Genomic DNA, 17,065 nt, shown 5'->3' on the forward strand with positions numbered 1-17,065 from the left:
AACATGCACATTAACTAGTGAGCCTAACGTGCACCATATATCTAAATGTACTGTCCCATTTACTAACAGAGAACGCATTCATTTATGTGCACACTATTTGGCTAATTTACATACCATAGCGACCACACTACATGTATTGTGAGTGATAATTTAATGTGCACGATCATGTCCGAAACTTACCCGTGACCACTGTGATATAAAAAGCCCCAGCAGTCCAGGTGTATACTAAAACTGCACACAGAGGAGTTAGAAATTCTGGTGATGGTGGTTGTTTTAAATTATAATACCTTGTTTGGTCCAGTGTTTTATTTAACCACTCCATTATTTACCAATGTAATGAACTATAAAATAAAATCTAAGAGAATTATAACATTCATTCACGTTTATTCACGTTTAAACCAGTTATTTAAATGTAATTTTCACTGCTTTATATGAAAACTTTAAGGCAAGTAATGCCTCCATGATGCCAGATAGATTTCAGCTGAGAAAAATAGGTTTAAATAGTGCGCCTATCAGTGGTTAAAGCCTGGTTTCCAAACTAATTACGGTATGAATAAAGATCATCTCATTATTCAGAGCAGGGTGCCTCATTTAAATACACTATCATGCATTACCATACAAATCACATTTATTGGCACAATAAAATCAGTGTGCGGCATAATAGGCCCACTATTTCATGTGATAATGAATACAATTGCAATAGCAAATACGGAAATCTTGAACATGCACACTAATTGCAATTACGGTGCACCATAATGTTTAGTGCCCTTTCATAATGAGGCCCTGTGTGCATTCTTAAGGCTTTATTGAGCAGGAAGACCCTGGTTGTAGACTAGTAATGACCGTAGGTGATATTGGTAAGGAACCATTTCAGACCCCCCCCCCACCCTTCCAAGATTAGCATTCTGGCGATGTCTCTGAATGACAGAGTATCTGTAAGCAACACACTACAGATAAAGTGTCATTCAGAAATGGTGCTTCATCAAATGGCTCAGTCAAATTGGGCTTCCTTTTCACAATATAGAGCCAAATAGAATATTAATAATGTTTAAAGTAGGAATTGCAAAATGTAATGTGTCTAGTTTCACTCTTAGATTAAATATGTGTATTATGGCTTTTATTGTTCCAAAATCTTAAATTTTTTGCAAATTTAAACCTTGTAAATCTTTCAATTTTCACTTACGCCTGAAGAAGAGAAGTCTTGAAAGGTAGAAAGTGAAAGTGGCATTTGATAGCAGACAGAATATACAATGTTAACAAGACTTTGATCTGTAGTTTATGGTTTTATGCATTATTTGATGGCTGTGGAAAAAATTACCCTTTAGCACCCGAAGCGGAATGACTCCAGCTATGATTCATTCTCCAGCTAATATTCTAGTTTTAAAAAAACGTGACTGGAATTGATTGCCGGCATAGTGTGTCAAAATAAGAATTACATGTGGCTGAACTGTAAAGAAAATGTTTACATTTGTAATCATATCAATGACTTTGTAAAGCAGTACATAATGGTTTATGTTGCTATCCCTATGATTTCACTCAATATCAAGTCTACCAGAACATTTTGTTTTTTATTACCAGTTCCAACTAAACAATACTTAAAAAAATAAAAGAAAAGAAAAAAAAAAGTCTTGGTTTGCTTTTGGGGCTTTCCAAATCACATAATGGGACAAAAACAGATCTCTTGCTAGGAGTTCAAGTAAGAAATAAAGATGCTGGTGTAGCATGTTTTTGTATTATTTGATAGTACCAGTAAAGCTGGGTGGGTTTTACTATGGCATTTAAAACAACAATTTCTTCACAGCTACTGAATGCCCATTATCTTATATTTGCTAATTGGCAGGCATGATTAGTTGATTCTTGATGCACTTAAACAATTATTAACTTCTCACTTGGCTGCTGCTTAATGAAAGGCCTGGTATAAAGATAGCTTAAACTGCATACTAACACCATGAGTCATTTGATATTGAATAATGCGTGGTTTAAGTAAAGCATGTGAAAATCAAACTACTGAAATACTTTTCAAAGGTTATGTGAGGGCACATTTAAAGCTCATTTATTTGTGTAGACTAGTTCACAGACCCCTGTGGGAGGGTTCTCCTAAACGACAAGCAAGGACTAAGTAGCCATTGGACCACTTACTGTAATATGTACACTGAATATTTAATTGAAAATTACATCATAGTTCACAGAATCTAGTTAATCCCACCACTGAAATTGTTTCTTGTGAAGAAGGCATTGTTGCATCAAGATCTTTGTTAGCAGAGCCATCTAGACACACAACTAAACATGCCTTCCTATTACACCCCAAATGCTTTTACAGGAGTTCACCTGCCAGTGACCTCTTGCCCTCCGTGAACTCAAGCTCTTTTTCACTATATTTTAGCAGTGGTGGAGTCCACATCGCTACAAGCCTTTGTCCATCCTGTTAGAGATTGAATCTCTTTTTCTTTTTTAATTTCCAGACTAATTGTTTTCACTCTAATTTTCTCTTCCTTTCCAATCTGTCTGGTCTTTTTTTCTGTATGCGCAATCCAGAACCAAACTGTGTTACTAACCGCTCCCTGGGGATTCTAACCCTGCTTGTGTCACGACTGTAAGTTCCTTTATTCCTCTTTTCTGAACTCTATGTTGGCTCCGTTCACGCGATACACAAACAAAAAAAGTACCGGACTATTGCTTTACATGAAACTATGCATGCCGTAATTATAAAACAGCAAAGTACCCCACTTAGTCATATCTCCAGTGGTTAGATCCAGAGTTGCATACTGTAGGGCTAATGATACAGTTGAATCTCACCACCGTCATCACAGAGTATGGCTTTGAAGTTTGAGCCGTTCAGCCATACCCATTTGTGTATATTTTGCTTCCTTCTGAATAAAAAAAAACTGAACATGTAAACACTGTGCAACAAGCAATCTAAATACCATGTGCACAGCGCTGTATGGGGCTGTGTTATTATAGTCTCGGAGCCTCTTGGCTTTGCTTGTTAATCAAACTCCCCACACTCTGCTGGACAGGTGTAAGACTTAATCTCGAAGGCAGATAACGCAGCTCTTTTCTTAATGGGAAACGAGGAAAAACTATAATGCCTTCATAGGCGTTATGTAATGCATATTTCTATTAAGCAAAACTGCCAACTGTTCAGTTTGGCTATGATGCATCATTATAAATTGAGCCCTTTTAAAATATTCCCTCAAAGGATTCCCCAAATGATTTCTATTGTATTGATTGGAAATATTATTAATACATATTTATTAAAACCCGGTTTAAATGTAAATCTTAACTGGTATACAGTATAATTGTATTTTATTTTAATAACACTATCACACAGCATTGACTCATGCACACTATTAAGTGCACTGCAATGCATACTCCAATTGGATGAATAATGTAGTGAAGATGACATTTAGCCCAAAACAAATACTGAATGCTCAAAATGTAATCCTGTCATCCTAAATGATTAATTCATCTTGTGATTTTGTTGATTGCTGTTTGTTCATCCAATTACCTGTAAATAAATAAAAATAGAAATTAAACTGAATTATATTGTACTTTTGCAGTGTACAGTGGCTGTTCTGTATTATACTGCGTCACGTCGTAGTCATTCTAAGCGGGAGTCTCCTTAAGTGTAAGGGTTAAGCAGAAGTATGCTTGTGACGTGTGTTTCCAGCATCTTTTTTGTTCAATTTAGAAATGATTTAACCCAGTGTATCCCAGCTGAGATGCAACATCTTGTTTCAGTGTGGACTGGCTTCAACCCCTTTTTATTACTGGGCTGGACCGAGTCACAGAGATTTTAAGTGAGTTGCTGTCAGGATTCTGCCCTGGCTGTTAGTGCTTTGTGCTAACCACCTGGCTACACTGTCTCCCTTTAGGTTTTCAGACTGCTGGTTCACAACCCCTTTCATGTGTGACACTGTTTTGCGTTTCCATCAAACTGTACTTTCTTATCCTACTATATCCTTAACCCAATAATCACCTTTTCAGCTGTGTTTGTAAACGAAGACACATATTTCTTGCTTCTGTTTTTTGTTCAGTTTGTTTTACATTTATCCCTGTGCATAATTAACATAATGTTGAAATTAAGAATTCATTCATAACCACAAAACATTATTGATGCATGCAGCCATTTTGCCAGTACATCACGAAAAACTGAATGTGTAATTTAACAAAAGGCCTTCCTCATATGTTTCATCCTAATAAAGGGTCCACATATATAACATTCAAAAACAGATTTTCAGCAAATATTTTGTCCCATCATTTTTGATTTTTAATGTGCCATAATGGAGCTTATCCCACACTTGTAGAATGGGGTGCTTATTAGGGGTGTGCCGAAAATAATATTTTCTGAGTAATTACCTTTAAGAAATGTAAAGTTGTTAGTTATTCATTAAATGGAATAAAACATGCTAATTACTCAACACAGAAATATGTGGTCCCTCAGCTTCCCTTATTTACACAGTTACTGAGTACCAGTCAATAACTATCTGACAGTTTTAATTAATATAGAACCTGTCGTGATCAAACTAACTAAAACTTTCTTTGATCCTTTTCGTATTTTTCCAGAAATGCATCATCTCTGCAGGGAATTGTCGGTTTTTAGTCCTGGGCAGGTTGTTATCTTTGATTTTAAATTTGTCAAAGAAATACATAACCCAGTTTCCACAGTGGTAGCTTGAGTAAGGTTTAACGAAAGGTCATGTTTACGTGGTGAATGAGTTGCATTTGCTAGTTTTGCGACATATTTTCACTGTCGGTTTATGGCCTCGGTACAGCAGAACAGCAATAAATGTGTCAGCGTCCCAGGTGAGAGGAATATTCACTGCAAATTGTCTTTTAAAATACCCAATGCTGAAGTTAATTGCCATTGATTGGTACTCAGTTGTAAAGATGAAGGAAGGGCAGCTTTTCTTGTTTTGAAACACATCATAGATAGATGTGTTTTGATTAAATACCTGCTGACACATACTTTTTAAAGGTAATTACTCTGAAAATACAAGTATCAGCACAACCCCTGGTCTTATAACCCATTAGTACAGCTGAGTAAGGTCTGAATGAAATCAAAGAGTGTGCTGTTACAGAAGTGCTATACAGTAGTAGCATGGCACTTGAGGTTTTAATGATCTATTGCCATTTAACTATAATAAATCTGAACCTTACAGAAAGGCTGCCCTAGAATAATGTGTGTGTGTGTCTATATATATATATATATATATACACTGCTGTGCCAAAGTCTTAGACACGTTGCATTTTTCTACTCTGCATCAGCAATTTACTCAAAGCCTCCACTAATGTTTTCTACTATTATAACAACCTTGACTTACATACAGTAAAAACATTGAATGAAATAGCTTGCATCACTTGATTTTCAAAGTGTGGTATCCGCAGCATAATCAACAAGTACAGAGAATCATCATCTATAATTGACAAACCCAGGACTTGAGGGTTTAGGTCAGCCTGGGTGTCCCCGGCTCACCGCGCGCCAGCGACCCCTGTAGTCAGGCCGGGTGCCTGCGGGCTTGCCTGTAAGCTGCCCAGAGCTGCATTGTCCTCCAACGCTGTAGCTCCGAGGCTGCATGGTGAGTCTGCAGTGTGAAAAGAAGCGGTCGGCTGATGGCACACGCTTTGGAGGACAGCATGTGTTCGTCTTCGCTGCTCCTGAGTCAGTGCAGGGGTAGTAGCTGTGCTTATATAATAATTTGATATTCTAAATTGGGAGAAAATAATAAAAAAAATAATTGGCGACTACTAAATTTGAAAGAAAAAAATAAAAGAAAACACTAGTGGAGGCTTTGAGTAAATTGTTGATGCTCATAATGCATCAGAGTAGAAAAATGCAACATGTCTAAGACTTTTGCACAGTAGTATATATATATATATATATATATATATATATATATATATATATATATATATATATATATATATATATATCAGTGAATGGGTTGGTCTTTCTCATACTCCTAGCATGGTCTGCAGGTTTGAAAGAGTTATTCTCACTGGTGTTTTTCTCCAGGGGTGATTTAGTAACAAGACTCAGAAGTTCAATACAAATACAGTGCATAGTCTTGTCTCTGTTTATCATTAAAATAGCAGGGCTGTCATTTGAATTTATTTTAGGCTAAAGTAAAGATGGAGAAAGCACTACAGTTTGCAAAATATTGAAAATTCAGAATATACAAGCATATTGTTCAATATTTTGTGTGCACGATTAGGATTACATGTAACATCATCTCTGTAAACCATAGTTGTTTCCCTGAAGACAAGCTGAGTGGAAGGATTTATTTTTAGCTTGTCAATACTTTTCACCCGTTTAACCTTGTCTAACTCCTTTTATTTCATTTTGTCAATGTCTTTGTTCCTGTGTTTCCTAGCATCTGACCACCTAACTATTTATAGAGCATATCCCGATTTATATTTAGTTGCATGTATATACAAAATAAAACCTAAGCCTGTATAATAATACTATGCTTATAGCCCACAGCTACAGACTACAGTGATTACAAGACACGTCTGTAGAAAACAACTATTAGAAGTGATTCCCAGAGTAAATGGAATGTCTGACTGGCAGACGATTTCTTACTTTTTTGGAACAATCAGAATATATCTGTTTTAGGTCAATCTACATTTAAAAAATGTCCTCTCTGTAGGCTTGGTGTTGCATTTTAATCTAACAAGGGAGTTAAGACTGCTCTAAGGAGCTATAATAATAATAATAATAATAATAATAATAATAATAATAATAATAATAATAATCCTTAGTTATAATAATTGTTAATAATAATAATTGTTAATTAGAATAATTCCTAATTAGAATAATGAGGTTTTTTTTTTTTTTTTTTTTTTTTAGTATAGTATTGTTGTGGTGTTGGCCTCAGGATTTGTTTGCAAAACTGCAGTTGCTCCAGGATTTGTAGGACATCATAATTGAGATTTTAAAAAAAACCTTATTGTATAAAATGCAACAAGATACAAGCCTCTAACAACAGTTTTAAAAAAAAAAATTAAAAAGTTGTCAATTCCATATGAAAGGAGACGAGGCATCTCATTTCGGGCTATTCTGGTTCTATAATAATTTATTTCAAGTCAGTCCCTTGTAGTTCCTACCTGGAAAATCTTTCTAACTCATTTTTTTTCATTTTCAAAAGGAGCTGCCCTGTTCTTCAGTAGCTCCTCCTTTGGAGTCGTGTTTCCTGAGACCAGCAAGGCCAGCAAACCGCCGCCCGCCCTCCAGGTGGGCCTCTCATTCCCCGTCAGCCTCGCCTCAGTGGTCCAGGCCTTCCAAACGGTTCTTTTTCCCAGAGGAGCAGCAGCAACTGGAACCAGAAGAACCGAGCCAGGAACACAAGCCTGCATGAAGCCTCACCTACTCTGAGTCTCTGCCTCAGCCTCACTAGCCGAAAACAGCCTCCTTGTGTGACAGTGCCACAAACTCACTCAAGCAGAGTTCAAGTACCGATGGGAAGAAACACAATGAATGTAACAGGAGAAAAACACAAACAACAAACAATGGGCCGTGTTCTGTAACAACTACAAAAAATGTGCCTGTAAAAACGTAGTTTCTTGGTTGTAATATATATATATATATATATATATATATATTACACACTCCATCTTATTTTTTTAATATGTTGTTATGAGACGTCTGTTTTTTCAGGTTACGAAAGTGGAATGTCTCTCTCAGTATCCTGACTGCCTAAACTTAAAACTGCTGCATATCAACAAAGGTGGTGAAATTTGATGTCAAAGATGTATTTACTTTAATGTCTATTATAGTCTTGAAGGGATACAGGGAAATTGTGCATTGACAGATGACATACTTTAAATGACAAGTGGATTATAAAGCTGGGACATCTTAAGAAGATAGATGTGCACTATGGTACAATACTTGATTTGCATGCCTTTGGGTTCCTAGCACTTTAGTGCATGTATATAAGGCTACTGTACTCCACCATCACTCGTAATATGAGTCACTGAATATCACTGTAATAATGTTGTAAGGTTCATCCTGTACTGTAATTTTATTGTAACTTTATTTGCATATAAAAAGATTTTTAAACAAAATTATTGTAACAGTATGACTGTCTTTGTACAGTTTATTATTTAAAAAGTTTCTTTTTTGGGGGAAAAATTGTATGGGGTAGTAAAAAAATGTAATGGATGTTGTTAAAAAAGTCTGTGAAAGACTATGGTTAACTGGTAATAAAAAGAAAATATGTATTTACAACAAGCAATTGTTTTTTGTTTTGATCTACAGTAGGAGTAGGAGCCCAGTAAATACACACATTGTGTAATACAGCATACAATAGGTAAAAATGTAAATAAAAAGTCAATGAGGTTATATCACAAGCCATGGGCTGTGACTCAAAAGGAAACAGTTACAAATTCCCATTAAAATGCAGTTACAATTTGTTTTGTTATGGCCTTGTTTTCAAAAGCCAGTTTCTTTGTTCTTCTTTTGTTTGGTGTTCGTTCTGTCTTCTGTAATCCTGGAGGTGAGGGAGAGGAATCCTCACAACTGCATGTGTAACCAGGGTGAGCGATTGGGGTTATCACCGAGTGTAGGCCGGGATAACTACATTATTATTATTTATTTATTTGTTTATTTATGTATTTATGTATTTGGCAGACACCTTTATCCTTTATCCAAGTCGAGTTACAGGTCAGGACAGGGTTACAATGCAAGATTAATATTTAAATACAGTATAGTTTACAGTACGTGCAAGTAATAATACTAAAATACAATATGATAGAATGCAACAAGTTAGAATTACAAGTTATATCTACAAAACCATGGAATAAGTAGTGAATCTGAATTTGCTTTCAGTGTTTGATGGAGTACATCCAAATTATCCTGTGCATCGTTTCGCGAGTCAAAAATGGATACATTTCTTAGGGGTGTGCTGAAACGAATGTTTTCGAGTAATTACCTTTAAGAAATGTAACGTTAGTTATTCATTAAATGGAATAAAACATGTTAATTACTCAACACAAAACTATGTGGTCCCTCGCACGCAGGAATCCATGAAAGAGCTGGTTTGTCTGCTTCGCAAGCAACCACCACCGGTCCTCAAACCAGCGGCAAACTGGCGCCCAAGGCCCCAGCAATCTCAGAGACCGGAACAGGCCCGCAGCTACTCGCCGCAGAGGCTTTAATAGGTTCTGCTGCCCGGTGCAGAGACGAAAGCCTCAGACTAAGCCACAAGCCGAGCAGCAGCCTTAGGAGTTTGCTGCCATAGGCCCAGGGCCGCTTCTCAGGGAGCCATCTGGGGCAGGATTTCCAAAGGTTCGTAAATGATAACTCCAGTGTTAATCAGGAAACCGGTATGTAGCATTGATTTTGGCATTTTCAAGCAGTCGTTATGCCTATTTTGCTATTAAATTGTCATCCTAATGTAATTTCCGAAATTATGTTGATTTACGAAATAATGTTAATATCTTAATGAGCAGGGCTTCTTGCGAGTATTTCAATTGTTTGCTTGGGAATTTAAAAGCAAATCCATGTTAATTGTCATAATTTATCAGGAGTTAATTTGCATTTGGAAAAGGAGGGTTTTAATTAACACCTTGAAACAGACATTTAACATATGCGTCTGTGATGCCGATGATACAGAGGTCCAGGTTTAATTTCTTACAGACTACCTCAATAATTCAGTATTTGTAGTTATTTTAGCCTTTTCTATACTTGTGGATATGAATTAGATTTAATCACTTATTCTAGCCATTTGTAACCTTACGGAACGTCTGTTGTATTGAATTATGCATATGTACATTATATGACAGCTGACATCTACTCTAGACTTTATTTGAATTATAACACCTGTGTCTTATCCACACAAGAACGAAGAACAGGCATCAACGACACACAGTGATGCACTAGGAATGTGATTGAGATCATTGACAAGGATTTTGCCTAGATGTATTTGTAATGTTGTCAGACTCCCCCCACACTTTCGCCGTCACACGTTTGTATGCACATAAAATGCTCTTAATACTGTAAATGTTCAGTGGCCAAAGAGTAATTACAGAGGCCAAAGAGTAACAGAAAATGCACGATTAGAGGAATTCACATAACAATTATAAACAAATTGTGTATTGGGTTAGGGAGTTCTATCGTAATTTTAAAAGCTTAATAAATGTATAATGAAGTGTTACATACATGGTATACATGTATAATAACTAACAACTACAAACACAAATTACACCTCAAATGTATTCATTTATAGCCTACAATCGTACATACTAAAATACATACAAAAGTAGATGTCAACAGAAGAAAATAAATTCCAACCAATATACATAGATGGCTTACGGTATTTTTGTCTTTTTAACTAAAAAAAGATTGCAAAATGCACATTAAAAGAGTTGTATATAGTAAGCTATGGCAAAATATCCCACCGAAAGAGGGGAAATGACTAGTGGGGTGTAATTTTTTTTTTAGTTATTATTTTTTTTAATACGTACCGTCTGATTTTTACCCACATGCCAGATAATCATAAATCAGCATTTTATATGTGAAGTGTTCTAAATGAATGTACATTCTGCATGACAAAAAGCACAATTTTAAGTGAAGTTTAGAAATGATACACAAAATAGATATTCCCATTATTTTTTATTTCCATTTGGCTGCTGCTCGCTGGTGGGAGAGCCGTCTCCCTGTACGCTAGTAGTTTCCATCACAGTGAATGATGCTTCCATTCATTTTTCTTGATCTCGTTAACATGCATTTTGATTAACAAGTTCCCCTTGTCAAGTCGTTGAGACAGGAAGTGATGTATGTCACCTGCAACAATTAAGCTTTTTAAGGAGAATTAACAACCTCATTGACTCAATTTCAAAGCATTAACGGATTGATTTAATGAACACATTTCATTTGAAAATCACTTGCTAATAAAGCTCTCGTTACTATAACACAAGTTCAATACAATAACACTGTTTTTTGAAATCCTGCCCCTGGAGTATTGGCATCAGTGCACCACAGGCATCTGGGTGCTGACTACCATTGAAACTGGCTACTCACTGCAGTTCAAGCATGGTCCCCCTCCCTTTCGGAGCGTGACTACAACACCAGTCACGAACCCACAAGACGCCGCCTGCAAAGGCAATTTTTGAAAGGAGTTCTGTGACTGAGTGAAATGCAGGCATTTTCATTTGCGAAAGCCTGCTTAAGTTTTGCAGGAGCCAGGACAAAGTTTACACCCCATACCAATGTCAACCAGTCTTGAAATTGGTGGCTTTCCATCCACCTCCTATTCAGTCTGACAAGGAGCGACAGCTCCATACACTGTTCCCAGTGCGGGCCCTGGCATACTACGTTGACAGGACAAAAAGTTGGAGACAGTCCAAACAATTTTTTGTCTGCTATGGGGTGAAGTCCCATGGTCAAGCCCTGTCTAAACAGAGGTTGTCCAAATGGATAGCAGATACAGTCAGGACTGCCTATAAGCATGTCAACTTGGTCCTCCAGAAAAGCTCACTGACCATTCCACCAGGGGCATGGCAACTTTGTGCGCTTTATTCCAGGGTGCATTTGTCAAAGACATGCAATGTCTTTGACAAATGTGAGCTACTCCCCATACCTTCACTAGGTTCTACAGACTAAATATCGTGGATCCTCAAAATCCTGGCTTTGGAACTAGTGTTTAGGGCAGCTTCTGAGTCAACCCTTACAACACAGACATAGAGGTGAGTTTCTTCCTCAATTTTTTAGCCCTAGCTACTTGTTACTGGGGTTGCGTATGGTAAAGCACAGGGCAGCCTCTCGGCTTAGCCTTGTATATGCCAGCATAATGTTGCAGTGCAATTTGCATTTAAAATTGATAAGAAGAAGAAGAAGAAGAAGAAGAAGAAGAAGAAGAAGAAGAAGAAATTGTGAAATAGTGAGATAGAATGTCCTGTTACTATTATTAATAAAATACTCTACCTCTATATGCACTATAATGTATATGGCTGTCATTTTATTTCTGGGTTCCAGTGACATTTATTTATTGGAATATTTGAAAGTAAACAGTAAAGTATATATGTTATACAATACCTAAATATGAAATGGCATGTTCTGACACTTCTTTCTTCTCTATTTAGATCACTGGCAATGGCTGCAGTGGAGAAAACAGACTGGTACACTGCTGTCGTACCTTTGAAATACCAAAATAAATTCGACTTAGCTGCTTTTTAGGAGGGTTTACAACCAACTTGTCTGTGACCCGAAGAGGGGCTATACTAATAATTCTGAAGACAGACATTGCATTAAAGTGGTAAAGGTATTGCATGTTAAAATTAAAAACATTTGGGACATATGGTATAGCAAAATAAATATACTTACTGCTAACCATATAGCAAATCAAAATCCTTATAATGCCAAGAAGACATGCTTCTGGAATTAGATTTATTTGTATTCTTATCACAGTTATATGATTTATTTTCAGCTGTTCCTACCATACAGTATGACAAAGTGAATGATAGGGTACGGCCAGCAACCCACCTTTTGGTCATACCACTTTTTATAATGCAATTAATAAAAATTAATATAACAGTATTGTGCATTATGGGAAGAAAACATATTATTTTGGCTAAATAAGTTGTTTTAAACACTGCCGATTCTGTACGCAACTGCAATGGACAGATTACCATGGGGACCACAGTGGAGGATTAGGCCAGGGTCACTGGGAACATCCACAAATAGTGAGCAGGTCTAAGCAGCTTGTTCAATTTTGTGTTGTAAAAGCTGATTACATAACAGCAGAGACAGACTGCCCAGAAGAGCTGAGAAAATAGAGGAAGAGGTCAAGAGCAGATTTAAAATTGCTCAGAAGATCCTGAAAGCTCATTAATGATATAATACGGCTCCACAATATATTAATTAGATTATTACAGCTACACTAATGAACATGTTCTGTGAGTAAATTAAAGGCTTTTCGTTCCAAGGATCCAACTCTTTTCTAGAATTATGAAAATGTTCTTTATTCTATGTCTGGCAGAGTGCCAGAAAATCAGCCTAATTAGTTCCACAGATCAACCCAGGGAAGGACTGTTTGATGGACTGATGAGTAATCTGTTGAGAATCCATAGCTATGTCCTAATTGCAGATAGTTGGAATTAGACAGTATATTTGTTGGGAGAAGGCCAACATTAATTCAGTGAGACAAAATCTATCAATTTCATCTAATTTAAGGATGATAAAATAGTCCCCCTGTCACAAAGACGGCCGGAGTGGGTGGCGTCAGACCAGAAACAGGAACACAAACGACAGAGAGATGGGGTTTTGGTGAGGCTGAACGCGTGATCGCGTTCAGCATTTAATAAACAGAACAGAAAATAAAAGGTTTGAACACCCCCCCCCCCCCTGAATGTCTATAATCCTTGTACACTTTTGCTAGCTGCAATAACAAGAACTCATTCCTGGCTCATCTATACCAAAGGGACGGTTATTGTTTTTACAAATTTTGTAACCTGAGGTTATAAAAATTGTATATAAAGGCAGGATTTGAACCCTAACTAGTCATACTTTCACTCCAACTACATAACCGCTACTCTACACACATTCACATCTTAACCCTTTCAACAGACTAGGCTACTATTTACATTTACCCCATCCAAACGACAATACATTGCCTCAATATAGGTTGAACAATTTTGCTATTCCTGTAATGTGGGTGTTATTATCCATTAAGTGAAAAAATAAGTGATATCTGAAAAAAAAATACATTGGAAATGTGAAAAAATGCCAAGTTAGTACAAACAATTGGGGCCACCTTGACCCCCACCGCTTTTACAGTTGTGCCTATTTGCTTGGTGCTGGCCAAGGTAACCCTAATTGTTTCTTCTAACTTAGCTTGTGTTTTTGATACAAGTTAGAAGAACCCACTGGGGCAACCTTGCCCAGCACAAAGCAAATAGGCACAAATGTCAAAGCGGTGGGGGTAGCCTTGTGTTTCTTAGTTGGCTTGTGTTTTTCAGGCACAATAAAAGCGGATTGAACTTGCATCAAAAGGTTGCCCCAATGGTTTCTTGAAACTTGGCTTGTGTTTTTGATATCTCCACTTTAAATGGCTGGGCACTTTTGATAACTTGACGTTTTTTCACATTTCCATTGTGTTTTTGTTTCAGATAGATAATAACATACAATTGGTATGTTTTATTTTACTAGCTTCAATGTTTTAAATAAATGAAATAATGTGCTGCATTTTAAAAATGACATTGGGTTAGTGTTTTGTCCGGGATGAATGTGTGTAAGCAGGGGGCCAGTGTGAAGTGTGTATGGGATGACAGAGCCTAGGGACCAGCTTGACCATCTGGAGTGGGCCAGTTAGGGGAGACCCTAATTAGGACAGTTGCCAAGCCACTAAATGCTGTACTATGTAACAGGGTCAACAGTAATAAATTGCCAATTTGCTTATCTGACCAGGCATTACAATATATTATTTGGTTCTGTGTTCTTTTTCAGTCATTGACCGAGAGAGAAAAAAACTATTTACATCTATTAACCTAATATCTGTTCTTGGTATACGATTGATCTTTTTTTTTTTTTACTAAAATATCCATTTGTACGAGTAGTTTTATTTGTAATATTTGCATGCAGATTACCTTCAACATGTTTCTTTAAATTGTCTTATTTTTAGCATTACAGTGTCTCTGTGAAGGTTATCAAAAATAGAATAGTTCATAGCCTCTAGTAAGCTCTTCTTAGGATGTACTGTATATAGCATGAGGCACACTCCATTGGATAATTAGACTGGTTCAGTTCCAAGGGGGAAAACCAGCTGTACACGTTGCTGCAAATATTCCTTGCAAACCTCTCACACGTTCAAAATGCTTTATATTAATAGGAAAAGCCAGAACATTCCACCACATCCAAACAACAATAACAAATGAGAAACTAACCAAAATAGGGTGTGTCCTTTGCAGGTGGAACACACTGTTTGGGAGGCACTGTTGAGTTGCATTTTGCTTAGTGGGTGATTCCCATTATGGCAGACTGGATTGAATAGTTCATTTGGCCTTTCTTTTGGAAGTGAGTCACAATTAATTGGTGCTCAGTACTGCCATATATGGAAGTCCTTAAAAAGGCTTAATTTATATATTAATAGAGCTTAATCTAGTTTCTGTAACTCTGAAATGCTATATTTTATTTTGCTGATTTTCAGTTAAAATAAATAGTATCCTGATGGAGTACTAGCATCTGAGAGTGGATTCTCCGCCTTTGTTGCTATTAACATAAGCATCTCAAGTCTGCACTGTGATGTGCTGTAAATTTACTTGAAACATTTCTGACATCGCCCTTTGATCTTCTAATTGATTCATTTTCTAACTAAAAGTGGCTGTGTGGCTTTGAAGAGAAGGCTATGCTTCATTTTCATTTTAAAAAGTAGGTTACGCAGCCAATAAAATGTCTCAAGTTACTATATGAGTCAGTCAATCTTTTGATTGCATGGTGACTTCATAGCACAAAGGTTTTAGTTTTAAATGTGTATATTTTGTGAATTGTAAGTTATATTTACTACATAATGAAATATTTACTTTTTTTTTTAAACAAATGGTCTTAAAGATTATCCCACACAGGTATACACAGTTGACACATTTCTTATGCACTTTGGGAGGATAAGAGGGGTGTAAAACGCAGCTGAGAAAATCATGTTCTAACATACAGTATATATATATATATATATATATATATATATATATATATATATATATATATATATATATATATATACTATATATATATATATATATATATATATATGTGTGTGTGTGTGTGTGTGTGTGTGTGTGTGTGTATAGACCTGTGTAGTGTATAGTGCACAATGACAGTCAACAGGTTACTGCAGGAAATATCATCTGTACATAAGTATTGCAGTTGCCTGTACGCTGTTAAATAGGATTGTGACAGAACTCCAATATAATTTTCAAAATACCCTGAATGGATAATTATATTTACCAATACATAGAACACTCAAAACAACTGCTGCGCATGTTACTCTGTGTACTGAGCATGTTACTCTGTGTACTGCGCATGTTACTCTGTGTACTGAGCATGTTACTCTGTGTACTGAGCATGTTGTCTTTTCAAAAGGACAGAACAGTTTATTTGTTTTTATTTTGCATTTGAGGCCTATGAATGTATGTAACTCAGATGATGCAAACTTATGTTAGATTTTGTGAAATTTGTGAGAATAAACAATTAAATGGATTGGAAAATAACCAATAGTTTAGAAAGATTTCAAATATGCTGGTTCTGGATCTTTAGGTACAAAGCTACTGGCTGTAAACCCAAATTCCATTGCATTTACTTTGGGTATTAGTAAAACCTGCAACAGTTCCAAACACATCCTGAAGTTTGATATAGGGGCCAACTAAATCTTTTTTTTTTTTTTTTAATAGCCTGAACAACACATTGGCTGATATAGATAGTCTTTGCCAAGGAATTGTAACTCGAGCTATGGAATACATGAAGGACAGGACATTATTTTACTTTTAGTAACACATCACATTGTAGCATATAATTGGTCTGGGCAATGTGCTGATATTTAAAATAGAGGCCAATAAGTGAAACTGGGACAGGAGTATTTAAATGGGTGTCTGCCAAGTGTGGGTTACCTATGTCTGGAATTAGATAAGATGTTTTGGATGTGAACATTGATACTGAGACAGGCTTGACTGTCCCCTACTGGATCCACAAAGGCAACTCATGTACTACTTTTCAGTTGTTAAATATTAGCATGCTCAGATGAATCCTCAGATTTGAGCACACAATCACTCATATCCATTGTGAGGTGGAATAGAGTTTGTAACTCTCATCTTTACAGGTCATCATGTACAGCTTAACCACGGAAGTTCATTTAAACATGGCGTATACATTTTGTTAACAATTACATGCATGTAACTTAAACAAAATGTAGTTCTAATTGTTCATCTCTGTCCCCTTGTTAGACCACCCGAATAACAGGTAAACCATTTAATCAGCACTCTTACCTGAAAAAACAATACCCACTCTACACAGGAATAGTAAAGGGCTTTCGGCACAGTGTGAAAGTGTTACAGAGAACAAAATATTATTACAAAATGA

The 17,065-nt window shown here is 36.4% G+C and overlaps 1 protein-coding gene across 6 annotated transcripts in view; it reads left to right on the forward strand.

Annotated features, from left to right (window-relative positions):
- LOC117400235 (microtubule cross-linking factor 1) overlaps positions 1-8,230 on the forward strand; it is an 81,879-nt gene extending 73,649 nt beyond the window's left edge. For 4 of the 6 annotated variants that reach the window (XM_033999855.3, XM_033999856.3, XM_033999857.3 and 1 more), the window contains one exon: positions 7,149-8,230. In XM_033999855.3, coding sequence (XP_033855746.3) covers positions 7,149-7,358 — 210 coding nt within the window. In that variant the 3' untranslated portion in view covers positions 7,359-8,230. Of the gene's footprint in view, positions 1-2,535; positions 2,594-3,741; positions 3,801-7,148 lie in introns of all 6 variants that reach the window. The other 2 variants (XR_009328403.1, XM_033999858.3) reach the window with 2 other exon arrangements.
- The last annotated feature ends 8,835 nt before the right edge of the window (positions 8,231-17,065 follow it).

The sequence above is a fragment of the Acipenser ruthenus genome, chromosome 4 (genome assembly GCF_902713425.1).
Source record: "Acipenser ruthenus chromosome 4, fAciRut3.2 maternal haplotype, whole genome shotgun sequence".
In the NCBI taxonomy this organism is placed as follows: domain Eukaryota; kingdom Metazoa; phylum Chordata; class Actinopteri; order Acipenseriformes; family Acipenseridae; genus Acipenser; species Acipenser ruthenus.